Raw genomic sequence first — 27,815 nt, forward strand, 5'->3', positions numbered from 1 at the left:
CATTTCAGTTTGCAAGAAAGAATAGGAAAACTAGTGTTTTCATTCCCCTTCACTGTCTCAAGTTTCTTCCTGTTCTGTGCCAGCTATGCCTTCCCTAATGAATATGTGTTATTATACATGATGTCATGTATTTCTCATTTGACTCTTAGGTCCCAAATTGACTGCTTTTCAGAGGTTTGGCAGTTGCATCCACTCTAAGTTCCATCTATCCCCACTCCACCCCCCATCACTGTCAGCTTACAGGCCAACTTGAGGCCATTTAACCACCACTCACTTCTCACGTACATGACAGTGCACACTGCCGATGAAGTCACTGGAAGAAACGTTGGCCTTGGGACAGAGAGAGAAAAACATAACAGGCCACTGAGTCTTCTGTCATTCAGTTGTTTTTCACTGAGCAGAGGTACTAGAAATGCAGCTGTGAGGGAAATGGGCAGGCCCTTGCTTCCCTAATACCTGCAGTCTACTGGGTGATAGGACAAGTGGAAAAACCATATTGTAATATGACACACGAGGTTCCATGAAAAGAGAAATGAGAAAGTGGAGCTGTGGCTCAAGTGGTAGAACACTACCCTTGAGCAAAATAAGCTCGGGGACAGTGCTCAGACCCTGAGTTCAAGTCCCAGGCCTAGTATCACAAAAGCCTAAAAGAGAAATGAGGGTGCCGTGCAAACCTTTAGAAAAAGCACTATTGCCCTGGGAATGTGGCTCAATGGTAGAGTGCTTGCCTAGCATGTGTAAAGCCATGGGTTCAATTCCTCAGTACCACATAAATGAAAAAGCCAGAAGCAGCACTGTGGCTCAAGTGGTAGTGTGCTAACCTTGTTCAAAAGAAGCTCAGGGAAATAAGAAAATAAGAAGGCATTGCAGGAGACATAATGTCTTAACTGTGTCATAAGGACTTCATCACACACATAGTCATAAAATCCAATGCATATCATACAGAATTGAAGTTGAGGGAAGGGTTGAGCTTGAGATGGCTGGAGGAGAATGATGAAAGGGAAGAATGGGAGAAAATGTTCAAAGCTATGTCCCAAGGCCTAAAGTGAGTATGGAAGGAATAGAATCTTTGAAGAACTGTGAAATTGGGCCTTTTTGAGTCTTAAGGAGGTAAGAGAGAGAAAGGAGCACTTAGGGATGCCTATCAACATTCAGGCTTGAGCAACTGGGTCTGTTGAACATGAGGAGTTCAAAACACTAGATTTGAGAGGGGTAGAATAATAGCCACTCAAGTTTTAAATCCACCACTTGCTCTAGAAAACAGGAATTATTTTTACATGATTTTGAAGGATATCAAAGGATAATAGAAATTTGAAAAGTTAATTTTCAGCTTTGAATGATTTTGTTACTATATACTGTCATGATAACCTGCAGATATACTCACACCTCTTAGGTTCTGCCAGTTTTATTTTCCATTCGGTAACTAGTTCTTAGTTTTGAAACTTGCCATAATTTTGTTCATGAATATGGCTACCCATTCAGAAAGTCTAGGGAGTTGTTTGGTTGCTATCTTCTGGCATTTACAACCCTCCTGGGCCCTCTATAGATTTTTCTCTGTCATGATGTAAGTTTTTATTCTACTGTTTCACACATTCATTTTATAGCACCTACATTATTTGGGAGGACACCCAAAGAGAAGCATAGTAAGTAATACTAGCAAGTGTGTGGCATTTGGGGGTCATTTTAAGCAAGTGTGTGATACAGATTTTTTTTTGCCAGTCCTGGGCTTGAGCTCAGGGCCTGAGCACTGTCCTTGGACTTTCTCAAGGCTAGAGCTCTACCACTTGAGCCTCAGCACCACTTCTGACTTTTTTCTATGTATGTGGTACCGAGGAATCAGACCCAAGTCTTTGTGCATGCTAGGCAAGCACTCTACCACTAGGCTAAACTCCCAGGCTGTGATACAGAATTTTAAGGAATTCAGGCCTCAGTGGAGAAAAACTGCTTTATGGTTCTCTGAGTTCATGTGTTCTCTGTGGTGCCGCCTTCTTCCAGAGCATATGCAGAACAAATGGGATTGTGAGCCAAGAGAGTTGAGATTCCTCCTATAGTCAGCCTTGGACTCTCCTTTCTTCATGTCCTCATCAGCCTGAAATAGTTTGATAAATTATTCTCTTTAATGACAAAGCAACCTAGCAACTGTGGAGCATTCGAATTCATGTGCCTCATTTTTGTTTCCTGCAGGAATTTAGATAATGGGCTGTGTGCAATGTAAGGACAAAGAAGCAACAAAACTGACGGAGGAGAGGGATGGCAGCCTGAACCAGAGTTCTGGGTACCGCTATGGCACAGACCCCACTCCTCAGCACTACCCCAGCTTTGGTGTGACCTCCATCCCAAACTACAACAACTTCCATGCATCCGGGGGCCAAGGACTCACCGTCTTTGGGGGTGTGAACTCTTCATCTCACACTGGGACCTTGCGCACAAGAGGAGGAACAGGTGAGCTCTGCTGTCAGGAGAGGCAAGGGTAGGAAGGGAGATACCTGTTCTTGATTCCTTTAGCAATTGAACATTGATGTTCTGATCAGCTCCCTTTGCCTAGAGTGTCAACATTGAAGTTTCCAGTTGATTTCTACCTAGCCTCTACAAGGTCAAGGGCCATTAAAAGCTGATGAACAAATAAGAATATGTTTTGGTATTGATGTATTCATATATCTGTTTTAAGCTAACCTTTCAACAAAATCTTTAACTGCTAGCTCTACTACAAGAAGACCCACTAGAGATGGGATGTGACATAGCTCAGCTCCTCTGCCTAGCTTTTGTACAGTCCCATGAATACATCTGCTCCTGGCAGCTTGGTAGAGTAGGCTGCTCACTGTTTCACCCCATCAAGTACTTCAGAGTAGGAAGGCAGGTTGCCAAGACATGAAATGTGTTCACAACAAAGCAGCTACAAAAACAAAGAGATGACATTGATCAAGACACATTGTATTCATCTACTTAAAGATAATTAAGAAGAAAGATGAAAATGACCCCCCCCCAAAAAAGCCCTTGTGTTTTATTATCTCATCTATTTTACCTGTGTTTCTTTGGATCAGGAATCCAGGAATGACTTAGTTGAGTCCTGTCTCGGGATCCCTCACAGGTTACAGTCAAGGCTGTTAGCCAGGATACAGGTATCTCAGCATTCAATCGGAATGAATAGGGAATGAAGTTCAGGTGGTGTTAGCCTGGTTCAGTTCCTCACTGGCTGTGGACCCGTTCATTGTCATGTGTCTCTTGCCAGCATGTTATCTTGCTTCACCAGCTTGTCCCTGTTGACATGGCAATAGAAAGTCTGCTAGGAAGACTAAAAATCACCATCTTATGAAACCTGTCCACCTAAGAACTGTCAGTTTTGTGCATTTTGTTAGAAAAAAGTCGTTAGGTTCAGCCCACCCTCGAGGGTAATGGATTACAAAGGGCACGAGTCCCAGAGGCAGGAGTCACTGAGAGCTTCTTAGGAATCTGCCTGTTCTGCAGAGCAAGTCCTTGGGTAAATGAGACTCTGGACATTCTGTTGTTGTTGTTTACAAACTTCTGCCACATGAGAATGACTTCTTTGAGGAGCTAGATGAGCAGGCATAGGATGAATATGAAGATGGGTGAGCATCACAAGACAATTAGTTGAAGGAAGAGAAGAACAGGGAGAGAGCAGAAAGCATCATTAGCAAGATCAAGCAGCAAACCTAGATACCTAAGGCCATATAGGATGACACTAAATGAAAGGACCTCCAGGATATAGAAACAAAAACCATATAATGTGTGATTGTTGTCCTTAATGTACTATGTTATTTCTCATCTCTTTTGCTGTCCCTTGGTTATCTCATATTGTTACAGTATCTTACCTTGTTATCTGATATATTGTATATATGTTTATTTGGTTATTTGAAATAGGATGGGGAAAGGGAGAAAACAAGATGAGGGTCAGGGGTGGAGAGAGAGAAATGGGGACCAAAACATGAGAAAGGGTATCAATGTTTGTGAAGTAATGCACCTTATATAATATAATATAACCCTGGGCCGGGAGTTTGGCCTAGTGGTAGAGTGCTTGCCTAGCATGCACGAAGACCCGGGTTTGATTCCTCGGTACCACATACATAGAAAAAAGCCAGAAGTGGTGCTGAGGCTCAAGTGGTAGAGCTCTAGCCTTGAGAAAGTCCAAGGATAGTGCTCAAGCCCTGAGCCCAAGCCCAGGACTGGCAAAAAAAAAAAAAATATATATATATATATATAATATAACCCTTCTATTAATTACAATTTTAAAAAGAAATATATTGCAAAAAAGATCAAGCAGCAAACTACAGTAGCCAACACATAGCATCTTCTGGTTGAGGTGAACATCACAATCTTCGCTAATTTTCCCCAAGCTACAGAAGACATTTCCTTTTATATTCTGTATCACTGTTACACCAGGGAAAAGAGTGGTCTATTTTACCCAGAACTTAATATGAGCTCCCAAGGGAAAGAGAATGTGTGCAGGATAAAGGATGTTAGGATTTGTAGCAGATCACAAAAAGCAAACAAACAAACTGAACTTCGATGCTACTGCCATTTATCTCTTTTTTTTTTTTTTGAGATTGCCAACATGATTAGGTATTTATTGAGCAGCAAAAGAATACCAGAGCAAAAGATTCACTATGTGGCAGCAAAACTGAACCCCACTCTGTGACATGACATCACTTAAAACTTATCTGGCCCTGGAGAAAGGGAAATGATCTTGATCCTTCGTGCTGGCAGGACTGAACCTTCCCTTGTCTTCTGATATCACTGGAGGAGCACTGACCAAGCTCTAGTACCATAAGTAATTCTCTGGTGTTTGGAAAAGAGCAGTAATATATCAGAGATACTAGAATAGTCCATGGCCAAATCAGACAGTTGGCTTGCTTGAGGTGCATATCAAAATTTCGTAGGCAAAGCCAGTCACATTCAGGGGCCACTGTATCAATAGGGTAGACACTTTGAGCTTGCCAGGAAGAAAGGTAGCAAGGAAGGAAACTATATACAGAAGGCAAGAACTGAACAGGGCAAATATGTCAGCAGATCTTGACCTTGCGGTACATTTTCAGCAGATGTTCTTGCTTTTGGTGGCCAGCACCTCATAATCAAGTGGTACTGTGTGACTGCTGCCATTTATTTTAAATTTAATTTTTATTATCTTTTTTAAATTTTTTGTCAATCGTAGGACTTGAACTCTAGGCCTGGGCTCTAACCCTGAGCTCTTCAGCTCCAGGCTACCACCCTACCTGGTTTTCTTTTTCTTTCCTTTTTCGGGGGTTGGGAGTGGGGTGGGGTGTGGGGGCAGGGCAGGTCATGGGACTTGAACTCAACCTGGGTGCTGTCCTTGAGCTCTTCAGCTCAGGGCTACCACCCTACCCCTGGGCCTGGGTGTTGTCCCTGAGCTCTACAGCTCAGGGCTATCACCCTACCCTTGAGCCAAGCCCCACTTCCAGTTTTCTAGAGTTTAATTGGAGAAGAGCCTCAGGTCCTTTTGTGCCCAGGCTGGCTTTGAACCTTGATCCTCAAATCTCAGCCTCCTGAGTAGCTACAATAACAGGCATGAGCCAACCTGCCCAGCTCAAAGAGGCATCTTTCAACTCCAGGTTTTGTTAGATCAGTTAGAGCTTCCCTTCTAACAACCAAGGCCTGAGTCCAGCCCCCTGACTCTGATGTTCCCACATAATTATACACCTCACCATGTTATTAGTGCTTAATAAACCTAGATTGTGAGAGAGAATTTAGAATTTCTTGGAATTAATTTCTACTGGTATAATCATCTCTCTCCTTGTTTTGTTAGGGGTGACGCTGTTTGTGGCTCTTTATGACTATGAAGCTCGGACAGAAGATGACCTGAGTTTTCACAAAGGAGAAAAATTCCAAATATTGAATAGCTCGTAAGTTGGGGAAGGAAAAGTGTGAATGCCTTTCATATTGGGCAAGGGTATTTGTGTGCAGCTTGAGCCTGGTCAGAAATCCGAAATGCTAAACAAATACTTACTAAAGGCAATAGCCCCCAGCAATTCAATTTGAGAGAAGAGCCGATGTCCCTTTACAGTACTGTCTGACACCATATGCCAAGGTTCTTTATAGAGGATACAGCAGTAGCAGAATCCCTAGGTTTTGGCTTGGAATTTAGTTTGGAGGTGAGAAAAGCATCAGCCTCACCCCGCACTTCCTCCACAAACCTGCGCTTCTCAGATGATTGGCACATGGCCTGGCTGCCCACGTTATATGCTCACTGCCTTCAGATTTTCTTCACATCTGATATCACACTGGTTAAGCTGTCACTTCAGGCCAGCAACATGTTCCTTCTGTTTTCACAACCGCTAAACATTCCCAAAAGGTGATGCCTATAGAGGTGCTTCCCTGTGGTTAACGTTTGAAAGTGACTACGTCTCTGTGAGAGGAAAGGAGAAGGGATCTCACCCATTCATGAATGACTACAATACAGGTGTTGTCAGCCTGCTCCCTAGGAACAACAGCTAAACAAGGAGTGAAGAGATTTGGTAGTGACAATCACTCACTTTTCCAATTCTACATTTAATTCCTCCATAAGCAGTAGTGGACATGGGTCAAATTTCTGCTTTTAAAATAGGACCTCTATTAGACTGAGACAGTGTGCAACAGATGAGAGCCTTCCAGAGAAATCCAGGCTTCTTCACACACACACACACACACACACACACACACACACACACACACACAAAGGGTAGTGTTCCACATCCGTATGCACATAGTAAATACTTCAGGTGTCCTCTTATGTGCTTCCTAGTGGTTGGGAAAGAATGTCACATACAGCTGAGGGACATAACACACAGGGTTCTCCCATGCCACAAAGTCTTGATTTCCTAGTGATGAGGGGACTAGAAGTCTGACTCTTCAGCTTTACCAGATGTGAGCCTGTGCATACCATATCACATATCCCAGGAAAGGATACCCTTATTGGTATCATACAATGAGAACATACCACATTCCAATAGCAAGACCTGAGGGCCCCACACGAGACTAGTACCTCTCTTCTACGGAGGTACTAGTTTGTTTTCTTTTTTAATTAGTATTATTGTCATCACTAACATGTGTGGGATTGGTTTGGGTATTTTGGTTTCTTTTTTCAGTTTATTGAAATACATGTACTTTACTGCATGTAACTGCTTCAGGTATGGCAGTGGTATGGATATACAGTGGTGTGGATATACTTACTGCACTGTAGCTTCACATTTGAAAATGATTAAAATGATACATCTTATGTTACGTGTATCTCATCAGAGTATTCTTAAGGATATAGCCTGTACTTAGGTCAAGTACCTTACCTGCTTCTTCCCTGCAGGAGACCTCCTGAAATCACAAGAGGATTTTTAAAATAGTAACCAGCTGTCATTTTTGAAGGCTTCTTATGTGTCAGCCATGTGCTAACACAATTGCTCTCATTTATTCTGTCACAACAAATGTGATTTTGATATCTGAGGAGCTAGAGGCTTCTAGGTTAGGGAACTGCCCCCAAGCACAGAGACAGCAGGTGGCAGGGCCCAGGGGTCGGCATCTTGAGTATGGTGTCAGGTGTGACTTTGGAAAGGTCCATGTACCCCAACCAGAGGCAGTGAACCATCAAGTGACACAGCTTGGGAAATTGGCTGGCAGTTGGGGAGAAAAAAAAAGTTGGCTTTGATCTCTTCTGATTTATGATTCCTTATTGTTAGTCTGATTTTAATGAATGTTCTTGTCAGAGTCTTAACAACTTTGAATTCTGCACATACTCCCTAAGATTATACAATAGTCCCTAAATGGCAAGGTTGATTGCACACTGGAAACTGTGTCTAAGTTCTAAAGGGCAAGGGTCATGAGGAGCGGGAGAAGTACCATACACAACAGTTCTGGGAGTCTCCCACACTTAAAATAGATCTGCGCATCCCTCGGAGGCCACTTGTGAAGTCCATCCCTGCCAAAGACAAGACTTCTTCCTTCATTGTCCTGGAAAGGATCTTCTATGTCATCAGAGTGAATTTTAGATAAACATTGAAGGGGAGGATACAGTCTATCTGTATTTTGTGATCTGAATGTATGGCCCTTGATGTTTACAGAGGCCCATAAGCCTTTGACCTGTACTCTTAGAAAAAAGAAACATTACAAACCTTTTTGCCCCCTTAATGTTCTTCCTTTTTGCCAATGGCATTCCTCATCCTGTGTGCTATTTGAATGCCCCTTTTCAAGGTTATACAAAAAAATAATAAGATGTGTATAACAAATACAATATCCTGAAGTCAAGGGTAATAACCAGGAAGAGAAAATGGTGAAGGAAAACCAAAGCCCTAACACAGAAGCAGATGGCATATGGCTCTTCCCCTCCCCCAGTCTCCCAGCCTCCTGCTCTCTTCACTGCAGGAAGAGAGATAAGGCTGTGTTCTCGCCACCACCTAGTGTGTCCTCCCACTCCCATCTCCCAAAAGAGGCTAAAACTGGAGGCCACAGAATTTTTGTTCAAAGTACTACATTCCCCATTGGTTGCAAGTTTGTTCTTGTGCCCAAAGCAGAGAAACCTCTGCCTAGCACAAATGCAGGTGTTTCGATGACCTGCTAACAGTGCTCAGAATTGCATATCAAGACATTATACTTGAACTCATTTTTCCCAATTTTGTATTTTATGCCTAGCGATTTACCATTTCAAAATGGTGATTCCTTGTGTTGTTTTTACACAGTTGGAGGAGGGATCGATACCTATAGTACTTGTTTAAAGTTCCTTTCTAGTTTAGACTTCATTCAAACATTTGATAAAGTTGTTACAGATAAAGCTCTCTGTAGAGGGTAGGAATCAAGTTTAGAAAGCATTCAATACGTATTATGAAAAGGCGCTTGCGTGGCTGGGCTAGTCATGGCTGACAACAATTGGAAACAACCACTTGTTGTTCCAAGGATCCAAGATTCCTGGGCTACAAGCAGCTGGAACCACAAGTCCTGCAAAGTGATTTGGGAATTGGAGATGGACTCTGTTAATCAGTATTTAAATCAGAGAAACAGAGGCTATTAAAAAAAAATTTAGAAAGCCATTCTCAACCCAGTGCCAGGAGTTAATCAGATGTTTGAATCAGAACAATATTACAATTGAGAATATCTTACCAAGGGTGAATTCATGAAATATTTGAACTGCGTAGCTTTAAAAATACTAATTACCCACTATAACCACATAAAAACGTGAAGGGTACTATATTAGAGATCCTATTCCCCCTTGATCAGTGTGATTTGTAGTATGTACCATTTATTTGTATGCTTTAAGTGCATTTAAAATAAATGATTGAGTCACTTACTCAGTTACTCAACAACTGCTAATGTTTAAGTCCATAAGATTTTCTGGTACAGAAAATAGGAGTAATCGATTATGGAGTAAATGTAGAAAAATGTGAGGTTTGCTACTTAATACATTGAATATTTATCACTTCATGTCTCCATTGATAGAGAAAGTGACCTGAATGGCCTGGAAAACTATCCAGGATGGCAATTCTTGTGAGATTAATGAATTCACATAAGAAAACCAGAAAGTCTTGATACCTGACTTTAGAACACACTGGTTAGTTGAGTACACATCAGGTAGACTATTTAGGTGCCCACATAAAAATTAGACAATTAACTCTGACTCTGAATTGGACATTCTTTTATTAATGTCAGCTCACCTTAATAAGATTCAGCTTGTTCCAGTTTGTAGCATAATACATTGGCTTCCTGCCCCTGTTGACATTCCCACATATCCTGAAATCGATGCTAGCCTTTCTTTTTCTTAATTTAATTCAGTTAGAACTAACTTGATGAAGGTTATTGTGCATTTAAAAAGAAAAAGCCTTTCTGCAAGCGTTTAATTTTCCCTCACCATTTTGGATCATTTCCCGGGTTGGGAGATTGGAGAATAGTATTAGTTTCTGTATGATGAAATGTCTCCCTCTAGTGGAATTTTGGAGCAGTAACCAGTTGTCATTAAAGTGAACATCTTCAAAACCATTTTCTAGGTGATACTTGAATCTACATGTATTGTTTTGAGGGGTTGGGCATAGAAATAGGACCAGTGTAAACTGTTAAAATATTCTTTTTCTCCTGTGATGCTGGAGATTAGATCCAGAGCCTTGTCCATGCTAGGCAGGCACTGCTGTCACTTACCCACAGCACCAGCCCCTAACATTTTTAACTCCATGAGCTGCACTTGCAGAGCAGAGTGACAGGACAAGAAAGTGACTCGATGAAGATTCCACCCACTTAATAATCATCTAGCTCTTAAAGTTAGTGATGAGTTCTCAGATATTTGTGTAGATAGATGATAGATGGATGGATGGATGGGTGGATAGATTCTTTGAATGTACAAACATTTGATAATAAATACCTGGCCATGAGCTGGATTTATGATAAGGACTTCTTAGGTATGAAAACTGTTGTCTCTTGTGACAAAATCAGTTAATAAGATTTTAAAAGAAGACATCAGGAAACTAAAATGTAAATTTTTAAGACTTTTGCTAACTCCTTGGTTTTATGAACCACTTATGTCAGCAAGTGTCTTGATAGAAGTATACCCTCATTGACCACTTATATCACTATTTATGACTTTATATATTCTTTCAGTCAGAAGGTTGATCTTTAGAGAACCCAGTGGAAGGCGTGGATACAGTGTAGAGACTGGTTAGTCAGGCTGGAGAGGATCTTGACGCATACAAAACCAGCCACTTTTCTTGCCTGCCACCAGCTTTGATACAGAGCTAAGTCCCAAAATGAATTTTTAAAAAGTGCCACCCACTAAATTTTCTCCTACTGCCTCCAAGTCCCCCCAAAAAGAAAGAGACCTGTGGCAGTCAGAGTTGAGAGTCTTGATATATTGAAGGGCAATCATGTTCTCTTGCTCTATATCCTCCTGTCTACCGGTTGGTGGAAAGACACAAAGCCCAAATCCCAGTCACAGTCCATATACATGACCAGTGACCTACCTATTATTAATGAGAAGAGGCATACACTTCATTTCTGCTCTTCATCACACATAAGCCCATGTGAATCTAGGCACATGAACTTAAAACTGCTTACTCCGTGGGTCTAAGAGCAGTGTGATAAGCCGCCCTCTCACCCCCATCTCTTTCACATCCTCTGAGAAATCCTCAGAATGAGACTATACCAGGGCATGGAAGAAAGCAGTCTGACTGCCAACTTTTCTGAGTTGTGCTCTTTTGCCTGTGTGCCAACCCAGTTGTGGCTTCCTTTCTTCCCTCTCCTGTCTGTCAGAATCTGTTGGCCTGAAAATACCTGAGGATGGTCTGCCTTACTACAGACTTGGTCATCTACTTGCGGAATGTATGTCTCTATTTTCTTGAAATCGAGCAAGTCAGATATTCAAAGCATGCATTCATTCCAGCAGGACCATTCCAGACCCTCTATAGGTTTTCTAAAGTAAGAAGAATCTGGTTCCATCCCACTTTATGTAAGTTTGCCTCCTACCAGGACAAGACATCCCTCTGACAGCCAGAGCCTGCCATTCTCAATTCACCAGGAATACCAGAGAGCTTACAGGTCTCAATCCATGGTTGACTGGGATCACTGACCTTCATGGGGCATTATATTGGAACTTAGAAGGAAAAGGCAAAGCTGAAAAAAATTGGGTGACATAAGAACTAGATGACAGTATTAGACTTCATATTGCACCGAGTTTAACTGCACATGTATTCATGCCTTTTTCTCTTTTCTTTCTAGGGAAGGAGATTGGTGGGAGGCCCGTTCCTTGACAACTGGAGAGACAGGCTATATTCCCAGTAATTATGTGGCTCCAGTTGACTCAATCCAGGCAGAAGAGTATGTTTTGTTTTGTCTTACCATTTTCACTTAACTACTTGCTTTGAAAAGTTATTTGCCACAATAAAATGCTATTGACATGGAGCAAGAGGAAGATGAAATTCACTGGAGTGATTAGGGACTGAGGTGCTTCTCAGGCTTTATGCCGTGGTTTTTGTCATAGCAATATAATACTTGTACTTACTATTTTTTCCTTAGGCCTGTCCACTTCTAATGTGTAATTATTTGGAGACTGTATCAGTACCCAAAATGAAACCCCGATAACTTGCTATAGATTAAAAAATAATGAAGACATGATGAAATTCTAGCTGCAGTGTGTATTATTGACAGCCCAAAATTGGCCTACAGTCTGCTCCCCGGGTAGAGAAAAGCAAATAATTACTGAAGATTAAACTAGGGTTTTTCTCCTCAATATAACCAGAAATATTAAAAGAGTGCTGAAAACATAGCTTCGTAAACAGTGAGCCCCACGTCTTGATAAATACTACACTTACGGATTCCAAGTGATCCTTTTCTTTGTTTGGGCTCTCAGTTATTTTCCTGAAGATACGCAGTAAGAGCAGTTAGTTGGCCCAAATACTTCATCAGGAGCAGTTTAGGAAGATGATCAGTAGGCTGCAGGGGTCCTAGAAGGGGGGACTGTTGTTACCTCTCCAGACTTGATGATGAAGAAGGGAAGCACTGCTGGCGGGGCTTGTTGCAGCCCTAACTTGTGAATGGTGATAGGAGAGTTGATGATTTCCCAGGCACAGGAACACTGCTTCCTCCCTGAAACCTTGGGGACCTGCCTCACCAGAAAGGAATTTTAAAAAAAAGTCAGTCACTGAGCCCAGGACCTTTGGCTCCTGATATTTAATTTTGCCATGGATTTGTTTAAGCACTGTAAGATGAATTAGATTGAACAACTCATCCAAATCTCAATTGGATGATTTTCTTATCATTATTTCCCTTGTATTCCTTCTACGAAGAGCTGCGTTATTTCTTACTCTCCTTCTAAGTTTTTTTAATTTCTCTACAGTGTTTCATTATCAGGGAATAAATGTCTTTGTGCTGAGTTTTTATTTGCAAGCATCTTTGTGTTCTTTCAGAATGAAAAGAACCACTAAAATATAGAATTATTTTGACTTAACTAGGAACTTACTGGTTATATATTGATATTACATTTATAATGGTCAGACTTTTTAATATTTTGTTTTTAAACAAGCCAATATTTCTAAAGAGTGTGGTAGCCCATGCCTATAATTACAGGGGTTGATGGACAGAGGTAGGAGAATGATGAGTTCAAAACGAACCTAACAAGATTCGCAGGAGCAGGCGCACAAAAATCATCAGACATGCAAGGCCCGAATTTCTTTCCAATATAACAGGAACAGGACTCAGTGGAGAAATAAAATCGATTTATAGACAAATTTAAAATACTCTTTATTTTCTGCCTCAATTTGTGCAGTGTAATTCATATATTTTTGATATCTAATATATTTTTTCTTATCTTTGGCCTATAGCAAAGCATAAAGCTGCTAAGCAGCCAGAGCTTTGTATTCATTTATGTTCTGATAATTACTTATTTTTTCCTCCAAATATCAGATTTCTTTGTTTTTGAACATTAAATTACCAGATTTCATACAAATAAACCTCGGTTTGCTTACTTGGAAGTTCCTAAAGTTTGTTTGCTTTTTTGGTTTTGCTTTACTTTTCTTTGTCTAATTTGTGGTAAGCCTAATACTGTACATAGTGTTAAATCCCAAGGAATAAAAATTATTCTGTTTACTTATTAACTGGCAATAAAAGGTAACAATTGTTTCAGAAAAAAAAAACCTGAACTACATAGTGTGACCTTGTCTCAGAATAAATAAATAAATAAAACATACAATAATGCCTATGATTTGACATTATCTTAATATACTACTTTTTAGGAATAATCCATTGTCCTAACAAGTCCCTTCTACCACTGTTTTACCCAGCATTTAATTAGATTATTGATACAAACCCAGAAAGAATTTCTGAGAAATAATTGGTGTAATATTCTTTATACCAAGTAGATTCAGGATTGTTACAAATTTAGGTACCTCTTAAGTCATTGAGAAACTAATATGGTATGTCTTTCCAACTTTAATGAAAGTCTTTTTATTCATAGAAGAGCATGACAATGAACACATAATAGCTCTGTTCAAGTATAATGAATTGAAACTTCATTTAGAAACTGGATTCTTTCACAGTTAAATATTCTAGAAGTTGTTCCTACACGTAGATTCTAGTGGAATGCTCCAGAATTCTCCCCTGGGTTTTGGGCACACCTGCTGCTCATTCAGCACCCAGCTGAAATAGGAACAAGTTGGCAGACATTGGTGAGGCTAGAGAGTGCAGGGCAGGAGATAGGGGAGGAAGAAGACAAATAACAAAGATCTTGAGGTGACTTGAGGAGATGCCTCCTCCTTGACACAGGAGTATCATTAACTTGTTCTGACAAATGTTAAAATGTCTGTGCCATCAATTCATTCTTAAGGGCATACTCATTGACTGTAAAAATCTCAAATGTGTAGGAAGCAATCCCTGCAGCTGTGCTAAAGAGAAGCTGACTGGCAGATCTCAGTCCAGGTGCTGGATAAATGCCTTTCACTTGTCCAAGTCCTTGCACCTGCTGGATAGAAAAGAGAAAATCAAAACAAGATCCAAGGGAAGCAGTCATCTCAAGTCAAGAGCAAACTTGACAATTCTTCCTGAGTTCTTGTTGAAAACGGCATCCACCGTTAGTCTTTACCCATTCTAAGTGACTTTCTTTTTTTAGAAAAAAAAATCTTGGTTAATGATTTTTCTCTGTACCATAATCGTGTTTTGCTATTTCCCAGGGGTTGTAATTATGCTTGGAAATCAAGGGTCTAGTAGCTTGAGCGTGGAAAGCATCTCCTAAATTTGCCATTTCAAAACAAGGTCTTAGATTTCTCTTTCTGTGCATGCAGGTGGCAGTTTTAACAGAAGCCATTTCCTGTCATCCTGGTGGGAAGAAAATAACCTACAATTCAAATCTGATTTTTTTTTCCAGAATGAAAGAGATGGAGTAGAGGTAGAATCAAGAATAGATTGAAAGAAAACTGAATGAAGCTAGTAAAAATAAATAAATAAACAAACACCTATCAGGAAGGGCTGAGGGCAAAATTGGAGGGGAAGGGAATTCATGGACAAAAACAGCTATGCTATTAAGTTCGTAGATAACCATTATAAAATATTTATTTTCCTTGATCTCATTTAAAGATGGTACTTTGGAAAACTTGGCCGCAAAGATGCTGAGCGACAACTTTTATCCTTTGGGAACCCAAGAGGTACCTTTCTTATACGAGAGAGTGAAACCACCAAAGGTAAAATAATGTGTCATTTCAATCTTTGCATTAGTCAGTGGGGATTAAAGGCTTATCTCTAATGTACAAGGATTTCAAATGCCACAGCTTCTCTTTGCCTTGTGAATAGAGTCCTCTTTTCAGTTTTCCTCCAGGCTCTAGAACTTTAGACAGCCACACACACACACACACACACACACACACAAAGAAAGAGAGAGTGGGGGGAGTGAGGGGGGGGAGAACGAAACAAAGAAAGAAAGAAAGAAAGAAAGAAAGAAAGAAAGAAAGAAAGAAAGAAAGAAACAAACAAACAAACAAAGAAAGAAAGAAAGAAAGAAAGAAAGAAAAAAGAGCAAGCCACAGGCTTAGAATGAAGGCTTCTCCTAAAGTGAGTGAGGGGCAGCGTTGTTGATTGATGATTTGTGTACACAGATCAAAATTCCTTTAAAATCAGAATTTCCTGAAATTGATAGTTCCTCCGGTGCCTGTCATTCCGGTTTTTTTGTTTTCCTTTAAAAAAATTTGAGACTTTGCTTCTCTTTCCTTTGTTATTTAATACCTCATTAGTGCCAAGAAGAAGAGATGGGTTAAGGGTCGGGGAGGGGAAAGCATTCTATTCTAGCTTAATCTGTCAGACTCTAGTTACCTGTAGCAAGGGCAGAGAACCTTTGTTTTCTCTGAAGGACCATTTGGATATTATAATGTCCCTCGCAGGCCATTCAGCATTGTCAGTTCAGGCAGACAGACCAATCATGTACCAAATGATTCCGAAGCCTTCCACAGACCGCAGGCTGGCCGTTCTCTACTCCCGCATGTGAAGTGCAGCAAAGGGAAACTTGGAAGCTGCCTCTAGAGGAAGGACCCTTCCATTTCTTCTGTGTCCTGTAGGAAAAGGAGACCAGAAGACAAACACAGCTAGGGTTCTCATGATCATGCCTAGGAAACTGAGTCTTGGCTCTGTTAGATAACACCATGTAACAAAAGGAACATTAAAAAAAAAAAGCCAGGGGCTTTCAGTTTCAAGGGCAAAACTTATTGCTACCATCTCTAGCAATAAGACAATTAGCAAAAGTTGTTTTTATTCTGTTACTGAGTGGAAATGGCCTGTGTGTGTGTCTGAGTGTATATGTGTGTGTTGTTGTTGATGATGATAACTATTGGTCAGCATAATCAGGTGAGATTAATGAAAATGAGCTAGTACTCCAATGTGCTTGACATTGCTTATGTTCTGCATATTTACTAGGTGCCTATTCACTTTCCATCCGTGACTGGGATGATATGAAAGGAGACCATGTCAAACATTATAAAATTCGAAAACTTGACAATGGTGGATATTATATCACCACCCGGGCCCAGTTTGAAACACTTCAGCAGCTCGTACAGCACTACTCAGGTAACCTTACTTCTAACTCCCTATTGAATGATTAGATACTGGAGGATGTGGGTAGACACAAAGCTGGAGAGGGGAAGAGGAAGGAGAAAAGAGGGTATTGGAAATAAACACCACGTCCCTGATGAAACCATTTTCTTTGCCAGCCCTTAATGGTCGACGTTGGCTGAGAGGTGTCATTATTTTTCCTACACCACAGTTATTATGAGTTCCATATGTTTGTAGGAAGGTTCTGTAACATTCTGGCTCCCCAAGTAGAAAACTGTTTGGTTTTCATCTTCACCTACATATCTTGCAAGTTCTTTTCTCACTCCCCTGATTATGTCATTCAGATTGGCAGAGCAAGGGGGCTGTCACTGGGGGAGATTCGTGACTAGACAGGCCCTCACAAGGGGATGCTGCAGAAACACGCTGTGCTTCTCCCAGCACTTTACACCAAGCACTATTGACATGGGGCTGCACTCAGATTTTATGCTCCTAACAAGCTGAATCTGCAATCTATTTATCCTGTTCTACTTCGTAACGAGACTTAAACACATGTGAGCCACAGCTCTTACATCTATTGTGTTACATCTGCATTTTACAAAAGTACATTCGTTATTATTCTGACACCCAGCTGTCACCATTATCTTGTTGTTCCTAGAAGCCTAATTAGCAGGTATATAGGTATGTCGCCTGTGAATTCTATTCTGTAATGTGGCTTTGTGTGCAGTTGCTAAAATGCTTTCTCTCCTTTGCCAGCAATTATATCCCACTATGCAATGCAGGTGCATATGTTGATACAGATATATGTACAAATGTATAGATTTAGATCTATACCTAATTAAGCCCTAATTATGTATGACCCATAAATATATCATATTGATCTTTATACAGTGAAATGACTCCAAAATAGTCTGACTTGACCTCTGCTATTGCTCTATGCACACTCATGTATATAATTTTTTAGCAAAAAAATGCAGTCTTTTGAAAATAACAATAGAAGTGATTGAAAAACTTAATAGCATTGGAATAATAGTTGATTTTGATATTGGCTAACTTGGTGGATGTGGAGTCTAGTGAATTATTTGAGAGAAATGGAGCAAAATATTCCCTGAGCTTAATTGATATACTCAAAATGTCTGGATGTTGTAAGAATTTTTTTTCAGAAGCTGAAATATATTTTATTGCAGCCAAACATCAACAAGATCCCCAGGGTTTGGATCATTTGAAAATATTGTGCTGGAAAGGGCACCTTAATAACGTCGTAAAGCTGGAAGGAGAGAAGGGATATGAAGAACAATAGACATTTTTTTAATCTCAAAAAAAAATCCATCTTGAGTTAAATTTGTTTTTATATTAGCTTTTGCTTTCCCCCCCCTTTCTCTCTCACATATAAAATGCCTTTGAAATACTGACACATAAATAATTTCCTGCCTAAACATCTCAGAATCTGATTCTATCAAACAAAAAAAAAGAATAAAAAGTAAGTTATGGTTCCCTGAAAAGAAACAATAGCATCACACTTGTGCTTTCCTGAATCTGAGGGGCTTCAAGGGATATGAAGGACTCCATCCATCTTGCAAGCCATCTGTGCAGCTTTTGTCCCTTCCCTGAGTGAGGTCACTCCTTGTTACCTCTTCTTAACTGACTAGTTTTTGACTTGACATTCAGTCACTTTTCCCTGCCCTTTCTTGATTCTAAGAGGTATATTCTTAAAAAAAAAAAAAAAAAAGTGGGGAGGGGAGAGAAAGAAAGCTCCCACTGTCTCTCCTATTTTCCATTATTTTCCACATCAAATTTCTGTGAAAGTTAGGTTTTTTTCCCCTTTAATTCAGACTCCTGTCTGACATGAAGATTTTTTAAAATGAAAACTAGCAAAGAAGCAATGCAAAGTATATATGTCTAGATAATGGAATCAGAATACCAGGCAATTACTAGAAAAATATGACATGTGTCCTTCCCCCACCATGGCCAGATGTAATCTTCATTTTCATTAAGGCATGACAGCTCAGGGTTCTGTGGCAGGATCTTATACAACAGTTAAATTTCATACATCCTCATACCAAAGGAATCTCCTGCCCACTAGATAACAGAGGGGGGAAGGGGATAGTCATGCTGATGTTCTTTGTACACACATTCTTCTTTTTAAGTCAGGAAGAATGATTCCAGAGGACATGTTATTAACACGTTGAACTGACACTGATTTTCTTAGTACTTGAACAAAAGCAATCTATCTATGCATGGACTATATCATTCTTAGGGGTGCAGAGTATTCTAAATATAAAATGTCTTCTATCCCACTTCCAATGAGTGTTTTGTTGCAAGATGTCAAATCTTCAAGGTGTGTGTAGATGTCTGCTAATGCAGCACTGTCTAGTATTGCTACACGGCGACAAACGTGGGTTTGCACCTGTGTGTGTTGTTGTTACATGTGTTCTGCTCTTCTCTCCCTCTCTCGCTGCTGCTGCCCCTGCTCCATCAGAGAGAGCCGCAGGTCTCTGCTGCCGCCTAGTTGTTCCCTGCCACAAAGGGATGCCAAGGCTTACCGATCTGTCTGTCAAAACCAAAGATGTCTGGGAAATTCCTCGAGAATCCCTGCAGTTGATCAAGAGACTGGGAAATGGGCAGTTTGGGGAAGTATGGATGGGTACGCTGAGACTCAGTTATTCTATTATTAAGCTCTTTGTTTGGGAATCCCAAACATTAAAGATGGAAGGTGAAAAACAAAGGTTTTATGAGTAGAAAGAAGATTTGAATTACTACCAATGGGAAATTATCAGTTTTATTTTGATTTCAAAATTCTGCAATATAAAATATTAAATGAAGAAGATTGACAGATGGCTCTGATTATACTGTGACATGAGCCTCAGTTTGTAAATCAATACATGGAACAAGTAATATTCCAGCCTGCATAAATTGTCTTGCTCTTCATTCCCAGCTGCAAATATTTGTTGAATGTCGCCCCAAAGGGCACCTCACCTTCCATCTTTTCTAGTGCATGCATGATTATGGATTATAAGGACTTCTTCTTTATTAATTCCCTTTCCCATAGAAAAAGCTGATGGTTTGTGTTTTAACTTAACTGTGATTTCATCAAGTTGTGCTCCACAAACTTCTGGATTGGCTAAAGATGCTTGGGAAGTTGCACGTCGCTCATTGTGTCTGGAGAAGAAGCTGGGGCAGGGGTGTTTTGCAGAAGTATGGCTTGGTAAGGCAGAGGGCACATTTTCTGTTTGGGCCGCATCTCTGAGCCAATTTAGAGGACAATTCTGAATGCATACAAGGCCATTGGACAAGACTCTTAACCTGGATAAGTAGATGGGCACAGGCCACCAAGATTTCAGAATATGGTAACTGTTCTATTTTGTGTAGTTGGTTAAGCCTGCAGAACTAGAAACGGAAGCACTACCAATGTGGTATGTGTGCTATAAGAAATGGGAAAGTAAAATCCTCTATATGGGCAGCTATAGAGAAAGACTATGAGTGTCTTGCTCACTGTGCCTGGAGTTGAATCCTTACCAGTCAACTAACCATACACAAGCTATTATTATTTAACATATTTAAGCCTCAGTCTTCTCATCTATAAGCCTGGAAGAATACCTGCTCCATAGGACTGCTTGAGAATTGCATGGACTATGTGTTTAAAGTGTCTGGTATATAGTATATATTCAGGAGACATGCTCACGTCTCTTTATTTGGTTGTCATTGCCAAGACCAAATGTACTGGCCTTTGGAATTACTTTCATATCTCCGTTGGGTCTGTTGCAGCTTTACTCAAAGACAATCCATGAACTTAAGTCCCACCACCTATTGTCAGAAAGACAATAATAAAGCTTATCAACTCCCCCTTTTTCCTTTCTTAGAGTCTATTTAAAACATTATAGAAAGATAACTATGCTGTGTGTGGGTGTAGGTCTTGAGATGTAGAAGCATTAAAAGAGTGCAGAAAGTTAAAATGCAAACAGGGCTAGGCATATAATAAACACTATACAGACTTATATAGATGGGTGGATGCATAGCTAATAGAAATCCATTCAAATACATCTATATATTAGAATTACTATTATAGATCAAGTATTTAAGATATATTTTATATGACTTTCTTCCCTCTAATTCACTCAGTAATTGAATTGTGGACCCTAAGGATTTTAATCAAATCAGAATCAAACCCTGTAAGACCAACTTTTAAATTATGACATAGTCCACTAAAATTTTGCTTCCCATGAAACATAAAACCATCAGCATCAATTCATGCCATCAGCGTGGCATGATGGGTGCCTATGGAGATGACATCCATCAACAGTTACCCAGGTTGTTATTAGTGAGGAAAATCTCACTATTTAAATTTTAGGGGTATAAACACTTAAATCATGAAGTGCTGGTTCCAACAAACAGATTCTAGGATGATACACAAAGAAATACCTATGTAGTGATAGCTCATATTTTAGAATTTTGAATATTAAGTAAGTAATAATCGAATGCCACCAGAGGGCAAGGAATGGGTTAACTGACAGACAGGGTTAAGCTTAAGGTGTCTCCTCCAACTTCCACTTTTATTGATTCAGATTGGCCCAGGGCTAACTTAAAGGAGTTACAGGAAACTAGATAAAAGGACACATTTGAAGGGGTAGATGACAAAGAATCAGGAAGCACTTAAACAGTTTCATTAAGAGATCCAGGAATTTCCTCACTAAGATAAGTATACTTGGCTGTCTTTTGACAGGAATTAATGTAAAAGATGAAGCACTCCTCATTCTGTGACTATAGACATGCAGCCAGGATTTTCCACTGGTGGCGTTTACACTTCAAGCACACCATCAAATCTCCTGCCACTAGTCACAGTCCCCACAGGGCTCAAGGGTTCCTACAACAAAGAACACTTGCAAATTGTCAAATTTCCCATTTACACTTAGTGGAAGATATTTTTTATTGTATTTTATTGTCAAGATAATGTATAGAGGGGTTAGACTTACAGTCATCAGGTAATGGGTACATTACTTCTCAAACCATGATACCCCTTTACATGTTTTTGTCCCTCCCCTATCTCCCTCCCAATTATCTTGTTTTCCCCCTTTCCTTCCTTATTTCAAATAAATTATGAGATGTAAATGAACTCTTCCTTAAAACCACGAGTTCTTTCACAATGTATGCTATTTATAGGTCACATGTTTTAATTATATGAAATATATTTTAGCAGGATAACAAAAATTGCTCCAATTTTAAAGAATTTCTAGATCCTAAAATGATTAATTATATAAGTAAATCTTGTTGTTTTTTTTTACACTGCCTTCCTTTTCAAATAGAAAAGTCATGTAATCTAAATTTTTCTTTTCCCTTATAAAAGCATTCTTCAGAGTCACAGGACTAACAATGGAATACAGATAAAAACCAGAGTTTTTGTTTTGCATTTTTTTTTTGTCAGTCATGGGGCTTAAACTCTGGACCTGGGTGCTGACCCTGAACTCTTTTGCTCAAGGCTAGTCTACCATTTACTTTGAGCCGTAGCTCCACTTCCAGTTTTCTGGTGGTTATTTGGAGATAGGAGGCTCATGGCCCTTTCTGCCCAGACTGCCTTTGAACTGTGATCCTCAGGTCTGAGCTAGCTGAGTAGCTAGGATTACAGATGTGAGCCACTAACACCTGCCTTTATTTTGCATTTTAATCTGGAATCAAAAGAGACTCAGAAGATAATACAGTTCCATTCCTATATTTTACAGATGAGGGAACTGATCAGGACCATAAATCACATTGCCTTTGGATCATCTAGACATTTTAACATGTGAAGTTGGAATATTTCTGATCTGTCCTAGTTGCTGTTTCATTTCCAGTCTACCTGATAGAAGCTATTGTTCTTATAGCTGAACATCAGGAAGGCTGAGAGTCTTGCCTTACCTGAGGGAGACATAAACTCCTAGCTAGTGCTTATCTGCATACTTAGCTCAACTCTTCAAGGACACAGTCACATAACTCAGTCATTTTACAGACAATTAAAAGCTTCTAGACTATTACATAGGCATCATCAATATGTTGGCATATTTTTAGGTAGCATACTACCTAAGATAGAACTTATTCTGATTTCTTCCAGGCTCATTCTATGACTTAAGTGATGGCTATTCAATCACCAGCCCTTTTCTAAACCCTATAGACAAAGATATAGAGAGCTTTGGGCATAAGCTTGAAGTCATATGATAAGCCAGAAAAAGAAGGTCATATGTATCGAATAGGATAAAATAATCAAATGAATATTCATAGTCTAAAGTAAACTCACTTTTCCTGTTGAAATATTGGCAAAGCCCTTGCAGTTGACTCTGTTCATAAAATCATATTCTCTTTTTTAAAACTTAAAATCTAACTTTATTCAGATAGCCACTAATGAAAATTTTCCTCCCATGGAAAGAATGTCTTTGGTTTGACTTAATGTTGTGGGATGTTTGTAGGTACCTGGAATGGAAACACAAAAGTAGCCATAAAGACTCTTAAGCCAGGCACGATGTCCCCTGAATCATTCCTTGAGGAAGCACAGATCATGAAGAAGTTGAAGCATGACAAGTTGGTGCAGCTCTACGCAGTGGTGTCTGAAGAGCCCATCTACATTGTCACTGAGTATATGAATAAAGGTTGGACAACACTTCTCCCTTCTCTACCTCACAGTGACTGACAGGGTGTCCCAGAGAAACACATGGAATTGCCTGCTTGCCTGTTTTTTTGGTTTTTGGTTTTTCATGAGTCAGGTAGTCCCATCAGGGAGCATCAGTTGTGGGCTCACTAATGAAAAACCTTGTAAAACAAACTCTGCATTTGCCTCCAAATCCTTGTGAAATGCAGTGCCCTTTGCATGTCAGGAACATTCTTCTTTATAATTAAAATACTCAGTTTAATACCAGAGGTGATACAGATACTTGCGATAACTTGCTGTGATTTGAATACAGTAACTTCTGTTAAAATTTATTTTTGTGTAGCTGAAGAATTAATAGCAAACACTGATCTGAGCTACGTTTAATTCCCATCATTGCAACACCCTTCCCCCGCCTCACACACACCACACAAACACCCCCTTCTTAAACATCATGTGAAGAAAGAACATGTATTTTATCTCCCCACATCAATGTGTGCACGTACATGAACATGCATGTATATATCTTCCTAATCAAACAAACATTGTTGGGGCTAGGGCTAGAGATTACTCTGTTTTTGAAAAGCAGATGAGCCAAATAAGAAACAGCCTTATAAGGGAATGGATTGCACATCAGAGACAACAATGTAATTTTTCTCTTCCACATATTTTCTTTTAAAATATAATTGGAATTTTTTTTCTTGGCAGATTGTTTGCCCCTTGTAGCCAAGGTTATTTTGTAAATACGTTTGTGATTAAAGCATTAAAAACAAAATCTGTGATGGCCATCATGAGCCTGCAACTTCTGCAAATGATTATTTCTGCCTTGGTCCTAGTTCCAAATCTTTCCCACTCAGCTTTATAAAATGGCTCTCAAGGACTATTCTGCTTTAGATGTCTGACTCAAATCTTGGCTGAGTGTGATCTAATTAGGGGAGGTTCTTGTCCACCCTATTCCTTTGATATGTCATTTCTTCTTTGGTTAAAAATCTGTAGATAAGCTAGCTGAATGATTCCCAATCTTTGCCTTGGCCAAAATCACCTAAAAGGCTTCTGGGGGCACAGGTTTGGGGACCTGACCTTCAGTGTTTTGGATTCAATAGATCTGAAATGGGGACCTACAAATATGCATTGCTCTGTGTGTGTGTGTGTGTGTGTGTGTGTGTGTGTGTGTGTGTGTGTGTGTGTGTGTATCTTGTGTGGGGGGGTGTCAGTGTGTCTGTGTGTTGGTGGTGGGGCTTGAACTCTGGACCTGAGTGCTGTACCTGAGCTCTTCAGCTCAAGGCTACTGCCCTACCCCTGGAGCCACAGAGCTACTTCTAGTTTTCTAGAGGTTAATTGGAGATAAGAGTCTCAAGGTCTTTGGTGTGCGGGCTGGCATTGACCTGCAATCCTCAGATCTCAGCCTCCTGAGTAGCTAGGATTAGAAGCATATGCCACTGTGCCCAGCCATGAATTTGCATTTCTTATAAGTTCCTTAGTGATGCTATTACAATTGCTTGTCTAGGACCTCATCTTTGGACTGTTTCATTGGACTATATATTTAACACCTTGCACAGGGATGATTAAGGAATGAATTAAAAAGGATAGGTCATCCTTATGACCTAGCGAGAAGTTGAATTCCATTTCCTTTGTTTTAGTAAATTTTTTCTGTTGTCCTTAAAAACAAAATGAATGCTATTTTCAAAAGGTAAAATTTGCCTCTCAATGCATAGACTATTTTATGTTTTCTACCTTAGTTTTCTTTTTTTTTTTAATATTAACCTGGGGGCCGGGAGTTTAGTCTAGTGGTAGAGTGCTTGCCTAGCATGCACGAAGACCCAGCTTCAATTCCTCGCTACCACATACATAGAAAAAAAGCAAGAAATGGTGCTGTGGCTCAAGTGGTAGAGCTCTAGCCTTGAGAAAGTCCAAGGACAGTGCCAGTGCCCAGGCCCAGAGTTCAAGGCCCAGTAGTGTGAAAAATTCAGCCCTCTGTTGGAAGTTTTTGTCTTTCACAGTAAATTGAAATTGTTTTATGCTTTATTTACAGGAAGTTTACTTGATTTCTTAAAAGATGGAGAAGGAAGAGCCCTGAAATTACCAAATCTTGTTGACATGGCAGCACAGGTAGGTCCCAGCATCCCTTGATTTTTGCCCTGGATGTGGTGACATGTAAATACCTCAAGTCACCATGTAACATGCTGGTCTTCTTTTCCTGGACTTGCACAGGTTGCTGCAGGAATGGCTTACATTGAGCGCATGAATTACATCCACAGAGATCTACGGTCAGCAAACATTTTGGTGGGGAATGGACTAATTTGCAAGATTGCTGACTTTGGACTGGCCCGGCTGATTGAGGACAATGAGTACACAGCAAGACAAGGTGAGCACTTGAGTAACAATGGCTTACGGTGGCATCTTGGCTAGTAGATGCCCCTTTTTCTCCTCACCTTTCCACTAACAAAATAGTAGAAATATCTTTCAGTTGTGTTTTCTACTCTTTGATCTGGCAGGAGTTTAACAGCTCCACTGTAGTATATCTAGAAGATAGATGAGATGGTTTTCAGCATGCAGGGTGTGCCCTCCTGACAGCATTTAGGCCTAGGATACTGAGCTTTGGGAGAAGGAAGACTGTAGAATACCAAGAAATCTATCCAGTAATAACTCATTTTTCACTCAGTCATGGTCCCAGCAGAAAACAGGGTGCACACTCAAAGTGAGAAAGGACATAAAGGAAATTGGCAAAGCTTTTTAAACGAAAGAAGAAAAGAGAAAGAAAGAAAGAAAGAAAGAAAGAAAGAAAGAAAGAAAGAAAGAAGAAAAGAAAGAAAGAAAGAAAAAGAAAAAGAAAGAGCAGGGCAGAGTACGGTGAGAGACAGCTCTTAGCAGCAGTAGAGCTGAGACTTGAAAGGCAGAGGACAGGGAGCTCTTAGCAGCAGTAGAGCTGAGACTTGAAAGGCAGAGGACAGGGAGTGGACAGCAGAAGCCAATGAGGGGGGATCTCCTGGTAGAACCAGAGCAGCAATATATGAGAAGGAGGGTTAATACACACATGGCTCTGCACCCAGCCATCAGGTCTCTTGCCTTGCTATCCCAGCCAGAAGCCTGAGGTGTCCACTGCAAAGTCCATTGCATGAGTCCAGAGCAGGGAGATGAAGGGTAGAAAGATCTAAGGGACTGTTACCTAACAGTGTCGCCCCTCAAAAATTCCTGCTTTCTTTCCTCATCTGTCTCCACCCCAGCCCCTATGAAGGTTCATAGAAATTACAGGTATAATATACACCAAACCGACAGCCCGTCCATGAGGAAAGCTTTTGAGGAATTCCTACAACAAGCATAGTTCCCTGGGGTAGTCTTTCTTCCTGAATGTCACACGGTATCACCTAAATGCCTGGGATGCCATAGACTTTTTGCAGTCAAGTATAGACCCTTGTGTAGCTCCTAATGCTTTTAACTGAAGAGATGGGAAATGAAAGTGTGATCATTCCAAGTCAGTCCGAGCAGTAACTGGAGTATATTACGGGATAGTGTTTCTACAAATTTCATAATGGCTATCTCCACAGTTCTTTTCCTTCTCTTTTTTTTTTTTTGTTTGTTTGTTTCCCACTACTGGGCTTGGGGCTTAGGGCCTGCACACGGTCATTGAATTTTCTCAAGGCTACCACTTGAGCCACAGCACCACTTCTGGCTTTTTTTCTATGTATGTGGTACCAAGGAATCAAACCAGCGTCTTTGTGCATGCTAAGAAAGCACTCTTCCACTAGGCCAAACTCCTGGCCCCTCTCCTCTTCCTTTTAATTCTTTATTTCCTTCCATCTAACTTGAATGAAGGAATATGTTTAAACTAAGACACTGTCTAGTAAGATATTCTCAGGAAGTTACATTACATGTTGGTCAGATATCTAGCTATTTGAATATCCCCAACATGTGGTAGTTCTTGTCCTGGAGCCAAATGCCTACACAGTGAGCATGCTTGCATGCACACACTCACATATACACACACAGAAGCAGATGGCATGCCACATCTCTAATCAAAGGCACACAGCAGCTTTGATTGGCACTGGCAATGGAGAGAGGAATGTGGGAGTGATTTTGAGGCAAGGTGTCTATGGTCTGAAACCTGACCCTGAATGCACTCCTCAGCTCTGGAAGGAAAATGGGTGAAAGTCTCAAAACCTGAATATCTGATTTAATAAAGAGTTCCAGTAGGTTTTTGGTTTGTTTTGTTTTTACCAGCCTCCAGACTCTGTGGAATTTGCAGTTAACACCCTTGAACACATTTAGTAAAGTACAAGTGGCAGGCCAGAAGCCCCCACAGTGAGAGCTGTGGCAGGAGCTATGGACAGGTATGGTATTAGTCACACATCATTTACTGGGGTTTAGGTCCTTTAGACAGAGATCCTGGCTTGTTCTACTGTCAGCTGCCACAGACCTCACCCCTGGTTCTGCAGCCTTGGTTGGCAGTTTTCTGCCCTAACAGCCTTTCTCCCAGCTTCTACTGTCACGCCCCCAGCGGCTGCCTGAACTCCTTTCAAAGGACCCGCCTCAGGCCCTTTGTTCTTCATTTCCTTTGCTTGATAACCAAATAGAAGATCCCATTTTTCTCTTAGAACATTTTTTCTTCTTTTTTTCCTTTCCAAAACATCTTCAAATGCATGCCAAATACAGAAAAAAAATAAATAAGTTGAATTAAATGCACTGAAGAAATAGGTGGCCATAAGAATGG

The 27,815-nt window shown here is 40.3% G+C and overlaps 1 protein-coding gene across 2 annotated transcripts in view; it reads left to right on the forward strand.

Moving 5' to 3' along the window:
• Fyn (FYN proto-oncogene, Src family tyrosine kinase) overlaps positions 1-27,815 on the forward strand; it is a 163,467-nt gene that overhangs the window by 106,954 nt on the left and 28,698 nt on the right. The window contains exons 3-11 of one of the 2 annotated variants that reach the window (XM_090338267.1): positions 2,185-2,442; positions 5,780-5,876; positions 11,692-11,790; positions 15,040-15,143; positions 16,366-16,515; positions 19,547-19,702; positions 22,932-23,111; positions 25,140-25,216; positions 25,319-25,472. In XM_090338267.1, coding sequence (XP_090194393.1) covers positions 2,196-2,442; positions 5,780-5,876; positions 11,692-11,790; positions 15,040-15,143; positions 16,366-16,515; positions 19,547-19,702; positions 22,932-23,111; positions 25,140-25,216; positions 25,319-25,472 — 1,264 coding nt within the window. In that variant the 5' untranslated portion in view covers positions 2,185-2,195. Of the gene's footprint in view, positions 1-2,184; positions 2,443-5,779; positions 5,877-11,691; positions 11,791-15,039; positions 15,144-16,365; positions 16,516-18,976; positions 19,142-19,546; positions 19,703-22,931; positions 23,112-25,139; positions 25,217-25,318; positions 25,473-27,815 lie in introns of both variants that reach the window. The other variant, XM_090338266.1, reaches the window with a different exon arrangement.

This window comes from Megascapheus bottae, chromosome 8 (assembly GCF_031878675.1).
Source record: "Megascapheus bottae isolate mThoBot1 chromosome 8, mThoBot2.hap1, whole genome shotgun sequence".
In the NCBI taxonomy this organism is placed as follows: Eukaryota; Metazoa; Chordata; class Mammalia; order Rodentia; family Geomyidae; genus Megascapheus; species Megascapheus bottae.